The sequence below is a fragment of the Choristoneura fumiferana genome, chromosome 12 (genome assembly GCF_025370935.1).
Source record: "Choristoneura fumiferana chromosome 12, NRCan_CFum_1, whole genome shotgun sequence".
NCBI classification, from domain to species: Eukaryota; Metazoa; Arthropoda; class Insecta; order Lepidoptera; family Tortricidae; genus Choristoneura; species Choristoneura fumiferana.
The window spans coordinates 8,329,955-8,340,832 of NC_133483.1; the positions used below are offsets into that span (position 1 = coordinate 8,329,955).

Sequence of the window (10,878 nt, forward strand, 5' to 3'; positions counted from 1 at the left end):
AAGTGTTTATTTTAAGATTTCATAGCCTATAGTACATTGTGTCTTAAGGGCGGTAAATAAGGAATTACGAACGAGAGTCTATTAGAAGCCCGAAGTCGAAGACTGAGGGCTTTAATGAGTCGATGTTCGTAATTCTAGTACCGCCCGTGCGACATACAATGTTTTTCATCACATATTGCGAGTAAAATTTTATATTAGTAAAAGAAAAAATATCATTGTTCCAAATATTGGCGATACCTTAGGCTGTGCTCTTGGTAGCGCCGCCCTCTACCTCCCTCAGCATGCGCCGCAACGTGCGTGTGCATGTGGTCCTGGTCCTGCAGCAGGAGCGCGCGCACGGGCACGCGGCACGGCGCAGCGCCATTAGTACGGGCACTGATTCATGCGACCGACCTTGGGCTTCATGACAAGAAAATTTGTACGCGCAATGACTCATTTACCGACCACGGGTTCCATGACAAGCACATTAAGGTCGAGGGTTTTATTTGGGGGGTTGCAAGCAAGGTAGCCTGCATTTTACGACACTGTTTACGAGCAAGTGTGATGAAAAATAACAAAGCGGGACCGTTATAATTTTATCTTGTCCGTCTATTTCTCTATCTCTACTATTCTGCTTGTACGGCACAGGTATTACATCTGCATATTACTAGAACTTTAGGAATGAAAATGTTCAAGGTGTCTTTCGTTAAGCGTTTTTCCGTTAAGTACCTAGTGATTTTTTGTTTTCCGTATGAACCCGTGAGTGCACACAACAGTTCTTGCATTTGTGCTAGGATAGGTAACAATCATATTTTGTTATGATGTAGTGAGCAAAGACCTGTGTTTATCATCAATGCTATTTTAGATTTCAATTTAATTCAATTCATTTATTGCTTGAAATCAATGTAAGTACAAATTTAAGTCTTTACCACATTCAGGACGATGACAATGGCGAGTTCTACAGATGAAAGTAAATCAGCACAGCCACACTGTCATGAGCATTAAAATGAATTTACAGTTATATCCAAATCAAATTAGTTTTTAACGCGACACACGTGACATGCGAAAATAACGTGAAATTTTCAAATTCAAATTATCAATTACTTTCAAAATGATTTCATACTAATAACATAACACGTCACTAATCAACTCTGCTACTTAAACTTAGAAGGCTCAGGCACGCTAGAAAACAACCGTTTTCTCGGACCTTCGCCCCCTGCAATAAACAGTAACTGACATTTCTATCTATAGATACCGGTGGCGTCTGTGGATCAGCTGGCACTATTTCAGTAGACTCGGAAGCAATTCTGTCCAGATTTATTACATCTAAGTCGTTCTATAGACGTGTTTATACCTTCTGATATACTGGATTGTTTGCGGCTCCCTTGATTGCGGTTGTTCATCAAAATGGTTCTGTCTCGACAATCTGCATGGTGATTAGACGAAATATGCGACGAGTTTAATTGGGGCTTCGCCAATGCAGGAAAAATATCGATGAGTTTCAAACGGAACCTCTGATGTATATGAAACTATGAAATGAAATTAAATTAGAATACCCTCTTTAGGTACAGTCGCCATCAGATATTTCGGAGCAGCCAAGGTGGTCAAAAATATCGGCACATGCACTCTATTATTAAGGTATTAGAGTTCATGTATCGTTATTTTTGACCACCTTGGCCGCTCCGAAATATCTGATGGCGAATGTACACGGCTTTAAAGTGGTCATTCAAATGTTGTAACATTTTACACACGACGTAAACCTACTGTTTTTAAGTTACAAGAATGTTGTATTTTCTCGAAGCATTGTCTGTATTTTGCTATATAATTATAATTAGTAGGCTCCTCATAAACTTAAAAATGTTCGATTATCATAATAAAAACTTTATTATGATGTGGTCGAGATTGAGAACTTTCCAGGCTAAAGACATAGACAATTCTAATGCTATATTCTACTTATGTATAATTTTCATAAAAAATATCTATTTTCGAGAAACCGATGTAAAATGTTTAGGTAGTTCTATTGGTTTATATTTTCATTTTATTTTATTTATTATTAATATCACTGTCTTTATCTATCGTTATGAAGTTAAAAGCTGTTAACAATCTGAACTCTGTTACCTTCATATTTTTACATCAAAATAACTCGAAAAAGACACCGAAACTGAAACTTTACCTATTCATATTAAGTTTTAATCGCCCCGTGCACAACAATAAAATCTTAAGGACAATAAAGTTCTTTTCAACCTGCAAAACAGAACGATCAAAGTTGCGAACCGTAAAAAACAGATTAATTTTGTTTACCTCCACGTTTTTTACTAAAAGGGAGCCAATAATAAGGCTGAAAGGAGATAAAAAAAACGGTAACGAAGATCTACATAACAAAAACCCCTGTTATCGGGCAACCTCTTTATTGGGGGAAGCTTTGAAGTAAAAATTTATTCCTGTCGACTCAAAGGCACTGGCTATTCAATAAGCGTATCATAAAACTAGCAACAGGAGTTGCTTTAAACCAATTTTCTTTGTTCGTTAGACTTTTGGACATTACATGCGTTTTGTCTGTAGATGTTGAATGAGGAAAGACTTTAGAAGGGCTCATTGTATTTTCATGATAGGTATTTATATCTTGCCAAGTTCGTATGTGACACTCGGTGGAATGAAGGTGGAACACTGGCGCTGGGAGCCTCTGCTATCAAGTTTTTTTTTGATAAATGCAGCAAATGCTAAAAAGGGATAAAAGTAGCCCATATTTAGGATGTCCAGCTACCTACATACCAAATTTCATCCAAATCCGTCCAGCCGTTTTAGCGTATAGGAGTAACAAACATATACACACACACACACACACACAAACTTTTGCATTTATAATATAAGTAGGAAGTAGGATAGGTAGGCCAAGGTAGGCCCTTTATAGAGCCATTTATACATATTATATGGGAAGGATTAGGAACCTCCTTTTTTAGTCGGTTAAAAAATTAGGCAAATTGAACGTTACCAGAGGAATCGTAGCCCGAGTAATACTAATAATGCTGGGTCAGAGAAAGTCATCCCCTAACTTCGTAGGCAACAAACTTTCTTCAATATAACGAATTATTGGATTGGAGGACTGCGAAGAATATCTAATATTTGAGATATCTTTTTCTGAAAAATTTCCTTTTATCTTGATTTTATTAATGAAAGTAGATCTTGAAATGATAATCGCAGGTCATTATTTTGTTCTTTTCGATATACATTTATAATCGAATACGTAATATTAAAAAGTGCGCTACTTGCTTGCGTTTTAAAAACCAAGCAACCATTATTACAGGTGCTGCTGTCTGTCCAGCAAAAAATATGTCTGAAAAAATCATTCAGTACAATAGATTACGAAGGCAACTAATAGCCACAATTTGCATCGCCTTTCACGAGTGTAAATTGTAATCATTTTAACTTTATTTTAGTATTAAGTGAATTTACACATTGAACAGTTATAACGTAGACAATGACCACATTGCTGATCTATTAACATAAATAAATGTAATCAATAAGATATTAGTTTTTATTTAAGTAGGTACAAATAGATTTTTAGTGACACAATTATTAAAATTAGACTAATTAACATAAATTGTAAATTAGTTACATAAGTTAGCAGGTATAAAGAACTTCCTGAGTCAGCAAACTACACATCGGCTTTGACCCGGATAGAAAATGCACTGACAGTGTGGTTTATTTCTGTACATTCACTCTTGCTAAATTCAATTGATGTATATATATACTAGATAGATAGATAGATAAAAAACTTTATACTACTAGCTGTTGCCCGCGACTCCGTCCACGTAGTATTCGTTTATCTATCCCGCGGGAACTATGCAATTTTCTGGGGTAAAAACTATCCTACTGTCGTTCCCTGGGACAGAAACTATCTGTATACCGAATTGCATCCAAATTGGTTCAGCGGTTTAGATGTGATTGAGTAACAAACATCCAAACGTCCAAACATCCAAACCTCCAAACGTCCAAACATCCAAACGTCCAAACATACAAACATCTTCACAAACTTTCACATTTATAATATTATAAGTAGGATAACAAACATTCAAAAATCTTCACAAACTTTCACATTTATAATATTAAGTACTTAGGATAAGATTGTAATTAGGTACCTATTATTAATAATTTGTTATTTTGTTGTTGATTTTGGATTTTTATAATACGTTATTTTACATATTTTCGTAATTCCTATTTGTTCTGTTAAGCTTAGATAATTATTTTTAATTTTGATTTAAGCTAGCTCTTTTAGCCTGCGACACAGAGTTCTGTAGTAACCCTAGTTAGTGCAGGCATAGTGTTACATAGACTTTTTGTAAAACTTTTGTATCTCTTGTTATCTTGTACTACAAATTATTTAATAAATTATCTTAACTTATCATTATTTATAGTCTATTAACGGCAGAACTAGGGCCAATCATCAAATTTGGAACGAGATGTAAAGATGGTAAAACCTTTTTTTTTACTATTTTACTTTTCCGGCGACTTCATACGGGAGACTAAGTAAATACGAGTTATACTGTTTAGTTACCCAAGGCGTAACCACGTCATGTATGGTGTGGAATATTCTATTGTATAGTAGCCCTAGCATAATCAACACGTGCCAGTGCACGTAATGTCTAACTAGGCCAAGCTATCAGACGCGAGAAACCTTATAGCCTCCTTTGTCACGTGGTGGCGAGATGTACAAATTATATTTTTACTTCTCATGCTCGGAAAGTGGGTATTTATGCTGAAGCGATATAAAATTACTTTTTATCTTCATCTAAGATCAAGGTAATAATCAGGTGTCACAAACAAAAAAGTTTCTATATATTTTTTAAATAATTTTTATTTTATGTAAAACTAAAAATCAATCAAAATAAATCAATTAAACTAAAAAAAAATAATTATATAGCAATGCATGAAAAATAAAAGGTCCCTAGTAAGTGAACAATTGTTTCAACTGTTGCTAATCGAAGCTCTCAATCGAAGTGAAAAGCAGAGTGTATAACTCGAGCATTAAACCCATTAAACGTGTCTATCCACCCTCGCCGTACCAGCTCGGGCGGTTCTATGAACGCCTGTGGTAAAATGGCTCGTTTTATGCTCTTTTTGTACAATTTACTATTGGACGCATGTTCGTATATGGACATTACTAATTGATACGAGTATAAGGACCTATTTATTTACTGTCGTCTGGTTCGTAAGATGTCACGATGAGATGAAAAGGTGTATTTATTTCGATACCATTTCTTGACAATGTCACTATAATTATGATTTAAAACATAGGCTAATTTTGCTTGTGTGATTTGTGTGTGTTTTTGAGCTGCATGAACACACATTTATTGTATAAATGTAGCTATCGTAAGGCCGTAAATGAACAAAGTAATTGTTTGTAATTCATTAATATGGGCTTCTTTAAAGTAACGCCTGATTCAATAAATTTTCTTACATCTATTTCAACTGGGCTTCAATTTGAACCTTTACTATTTCCACCAGCGTGACATATCTCCACTAGAATACCTCACCCAATTACCCAGAACATGTCGAAGGGTAGGTACATTGTACAATGCGGGTGCAATATCTCAATCGGCCGATGGATATACGACCACGTGTCCCGCGCTCCTGTTGAATGGACATCGTCGATCGCCGATGGCGTCCCTTTTACAAAAGTGTTAGCTCTGGCACAAAAAGGGGGTGGGTTTTCCACTTTTTTGTAAGTTCATAAGCAAGCGGATAAAGTGATTTTTAACTGTATCTGTTTTCTCAACTTTATCTGTATTTGGTTATCTTATTCTTTACCTCATTTTAAGTATAAAAAAACAATTTAAATATTTACGCTTATTTCCATCTGTTTGTGAACAGTAAACAGACATAATATTTTATTTTATTTCAAATGAAACTTCAAATCCCCTAATATTATAAAAGCGAAAGTTTGTAAGTCTGTTTGTTCGTTTATTTGTAACTTCATCACGTCTAAACCGCTGAACCCATTTAGATGAAATTCGTCACGCGCCAGTACCGCCATACTTGTTGCATAGAGAAAAGCGTTTGAGAAAGAGACAGGTATATAGATTTTAAAAAAAATCACTATAAATCCATATCGAAAATACAAACTGAGACATGGATGCACAGAAAAAACAGAAAAAGAGACCAGCGCCACCCGTAAAAGTAACAAATTTGGAGTTGAAATAAAAAATACAAAAAGACTCCAAAAAAAAAACAATCATAATACTTACTATGAATCCGATTTTCAACCGATTTAAATTTTCTCCTCGCTAAACACTATCTGTATATCTATATTTTCATAATAATATTAAGATATGGCAATTTCAGGAGTTGTCAAATACCTTATTATATCAGTGTAAGCAAGGACGAATACATTTACAAATCATTCTTATTTTTTAATTAGTAAATAACGTAGGTAACCATTTAAAAAAATATAATTTGGCAAATATCTCTTTCGTTCATTCACTCGCCCCGTAAGTATGCACAGTCGACCAATTTTATTCCTGGACCACCATAGAACTACATAATAAATAATAAATATCTTCATGTGTCTACTAGCTTTTGCCAGCAACTCTGTTTGCGTACTTAGTTCAATTAAGGATTATACTAAAGTAGTTGATAGGTACTGTTAACCAATAATCCCTAGATGCAATTTTAATAAAAAATGTTGGGCCAGAGACAAAAAAAAAGAAAACTTTCTTAAAACGCCTGATGCCTCTTAAGGAATATACCTGTCAAATTTTAATTTTCGAAGGAATTCCAGTAGTTTAGGCCACGCGGCCTCGGTCAGGTTAGTCACGCACCTAATGCTTTTGCAGGTATCTGCTAATGTTACAGGCACTTAGCTTATCAATTGATGTCTTCACGATAAGATTTTATGACCGCGAATCAAATTGGTTTACTTGTCCTCTCTTTCTCTCTCTTATGGAAACATAAGACGGAGGTTGCGTCATCCAATCTACACAATAGGGAAGCCAATTAAAAGAACGTTAGAAAAAATCTTCAGTTCATTTATAAATTAACTCGTTTCTTAATCCAGGAAGTAAAAAGGCTTTTAGCAGATTAATTTTTCAGCCTCTGGAGGCAGTCCAACGAGTATAAATCTTGAGTAAAACAATTAGAGTTAATCTTTGTTTAAACAGTCGTTGGCCTGTGTCTTCTGTTTGTATATTTACTTGGTGTTGCCATGCGGGCAAACATTGCCGAGGCTCTGTATTAATTTGTACTAGTTTGTTTCTTGTGCTTTTATAAATATATAGGTACCTTCCTTAATTTACTATAAAGTCAAATATGTTGACTATAAAGGTTGACTGGCAGAGATCCCTTCAGGAATACGTCCGCCTTAAGCACTTTTTGTAACCTTTTTGTGTTTTTTTTTGTACAATAAAGAGTATAAATAAACAAACAAGCAGACTATGATCTAAATAAATGTACATGATTTTTTTAAGTGAGACAACCTAGTTGTTTGACCTATGGTTTCTCAAGCCTATGAGTTCCACAGAACAGCTTTACGGTGAAGGAAGACCTATCTGTGACGCGATAAATTGGTGTGTGTAAATCTCTCAATCCACACTGAGCCCGTGTAGGAAGCCCAGCCCAACTGCCCAAACCTTAGAGCAGTGCGTCGCAACGCCCCGGGGCGTCGCGGCGCTTTCGCGGTATCACAAGACGTTTACGTCACGGCATGCGTATCTAAGCTACACGCGTCTATTTTTAACCTCCAACACAAAAAGAGGGGTGGTATACGCTTTGACGCCAATCTCTATCTGTCTGTCTATCTGTGGAATCGTAGCTCTCAAATGGACGGATTGATTTCGATGCATTTTTTTTTCGTAATAGCGAGTTTCCGTGTAATGGTTTTACCTATGTTTCATTACAATCGGTTCATCCGTTTTTGAAATATTTAAATTTGAAATGACAATGTTTTTTGAAGCACAACATGTAACGTATAAAACTTAACTTAAATTGGCGTAATCCAATTGTATGCACTGTGCTTTTAAACATAATCAAAAGCACTGAAAGCTTACTGAAGGGAGGCGTGTTGGTTAAGCTCAGTTGAATTAACTTCGTGGTCTTGCAATTTAAGCCCAAGAGCGTATGACGGATTAGCATTTCATAATTACATTTGCTTCATAAAATAGTAAAATAATAGTAGCTTACACAGCTACGCAAGCTAACACGATATAAGTTTTCACATTACGAGTATATTGTATTTTCCTCTAAAAAAATAGTTATAACCACCTCCACACCGTCATTCTTATGAGATTACCGCGTAAATACCTTTTCACGTCTTAAACTCCATGAAGTTCGTATTTTATGCTAAATTTAGGCTGTATAAAAAGTACTTTTTATGCTCTAGTGCATAAAGTAAAATATCCGTCTAAGACCAAGGCAATCAGTCGCCAACACCGACGAACACTTTATATTTTGTTTTATTTTGTTTCTTTAGGCTTTTTGTTTACATAATCCATGTGTTAAGTAATAAATTACTAATAATAGACAATAGTAATGCTACATTAACGGTTGTCAATGATGATCTATTAATTGCAATGATACTGTTTTATTTCCTCGCGATCAAAATAAATAAAAAATTTAACCCATTCATAAAACTCATTTTACCCTTGACTAAACAATCCACCCTCGTCTGTGTTTCGGATCGATATAAGTGTCGGGTAAAATTATGAATTTATGAACTTGTTGTACAATCTACTACTAGCATGATTTTAAGTTAAAACTTTTTTACTACTGTGAACGAACTTAAACCGTTATTCTCGAATTGAAAGCGCTCAGTGGTACTGGTACTGTAAGTTCATTGGAAGTACAAATGATAACATGATACCATTAAACGTGCTTCCGCCTTTAACTTGTCACAAGACAAAAATTGTCACATTATACAAAGTTAGTGTTTTAGCTCAATTCATTCTGGACAATAGTTATCCTGTCTACGAGTATATCTCTGTAGGACCGTAACTCTGAATCAGAAGTAGTATTTTTTATGAAATTAGGTTTTTAAATTAAAATAGGTACTCACTAATCACTTATACTTATGCTTTTAGTAAATATACCATAATAAAATGCTTACCTGTTACCCAGCAAAGTAACAACACAAATGCCCATGCTGTACCCATTTTTTTTATTTTTTTTAATGTTTATTTATATTTGAACACCCTTAAGCTCTTCACACTTTTTACTGACATAATGATATTTTTCGCCACTGCACATTCGAATGAGTATCTCTTAGTTTGTTTTCATTTATTTGCTGATGAAGCGAGGTCACATTATTTCATTTGAGGCACCTGAAACAAAGAACAGTATATTACTTAAACTGAATGAATAAGTATAGATTTAAAAATGGTTTATACGCGAGATTGTTAACTCGTAAACAACATTCTTATACTACCCAAAAGAAAATAGGGGCCACGCCACGTGAGTTTCATTAGTAGATAATAATTGTGTCGGTTTTCACTTTGTTTTAATTTTTTTTCATTGTATGAATATCAAATGGTCCCAAAGGAAGATCAGAGCCGTTCGCATGACCAGCAGTTAGCTGATTTGGGACGATTACATGACATGCGCAGTTTTTTTCCATGCTGTCGCAAATAAATGTATTCTTTTTTCGTACTTTCAAATGTAGACCTACTCCTAGGTGGTCAAATTGCCTTAAAACATTTAAGAAATTCATATTAATTCGCTTTGATCGCTCCTAGTTTTAACCGGACGCTCAGCCGATTCTCGCTTGCCCGGCTTCCATAAGTGATTGTGTAAGGGCGTCGCCCCGTAAATGATGGATTGCGATGACGTAACTCGGAAGTGGGTGATAAAAATACGCCAGCAATATTCTATCCAGGTACGACGAGGCATTTTTAAACGATCACCATCGATCTATAGGATAGAAGTAAATATCCAAATGGGGCAGTTTTTATACCTCCCCGTCCTGGGTTTATTTTTAGATTGAGAACTTAGTCTATCTTTTTTATGTCAGAAACTACCACCAGTTCGGTGAACCTCTGTTGAGAAATTTAAGGAGGTGTATTTGTCAAAACAGATCTTCGATATTATTAAATGTCATAAAATTGGTGTACTGCCTTTTCGGCGAAATGTGTTTCGCCAAATTTCACTTAGCAACCAATCTTTCGCCAAAGTTTCATTTGGCAAACAATTCGTTGGCATAACTTTACTCCGCATTTTTTCTTATTACGCAACAATTTTATATTGCACAATTTTACTTCATCACACTTTTATGTGGCAAATAATTATGTAGCAAATGATTGGCTAAGGCGAATAACAAATTGTCAAATAACATTTGGCCAATTTTTATATTGCGGAGTTTTACTTAAAAATTTATGCGAGCGAGCGAAGCGAGCGAGCAAAACGGCTCGGAGCAGAAGCGACTTGGATAGTTTAGGTTCAGAAGGCTAAGGCGGGAGCGAAGCGGAGCGTAGCTCCCGCCTTAGCCTTCGATGTTAGGTTTTTTTTTATAGCAGCCAGGATAACTGCCACTAGGAAAGTAGGTTGTATGCCATTCAATATGTTGCTAAGTTAAGGTATGCCAATCAATACGTTTGACCAAACTTAAACGACATCTTAAAAAAATCCCAGGTAATAATTTGCATAATAATAATTTATCAAATGATTAGTTGGGAAATGATATCAGTGCGAAATGTTGAGTTGGGAAATAACATTTCGCGAAAATAAAAATATGGGATAAAAAGTTTGGGAGCTAATATTTTGCTAAATAATTTTCGCCGAATCATTAGTAAAACCATAAAATTATCACAAGTAACACTACCACATTATTTAGCAACGCAATTTTTTACTTAACTTATGTACTTAATTTTAACTTTTTGAAGAAATAACACCAACAAAATACGGACCGTAGATCTG

At 35.1% G+C, this 10,878-nt stretch overlaps 1 protein-coding gene across 2 annotated transcripts in view; it reads right to left on the reverse strand.

The window, feature by feature from the left end:
- Positions 1-9,291, reverse strand: part of LOC141433234 (uncharacterized) — a 337,942-nt gene extending 328,651 nt beyond the window's left edge. For both annotated transcript variants that reach the window (XR_012451908.1, XM_074095180.1), the window contains exon 1: positions 9,077-9,291. Coding sequence is in view for 1 of the 2 variants with exons in the window: in XM_074095180.1 (XP_073951281.1) it covers positions 9,077-9,122 (46 nt within the window). In the remaining variant the exon portion in view is untranslated. The remainder of the gene's footprint in view (positions 1-9,076) is intronic.
- Between the last annotated feature and the right edge of the window lie 1,587 nt (positions 9,292-10,878).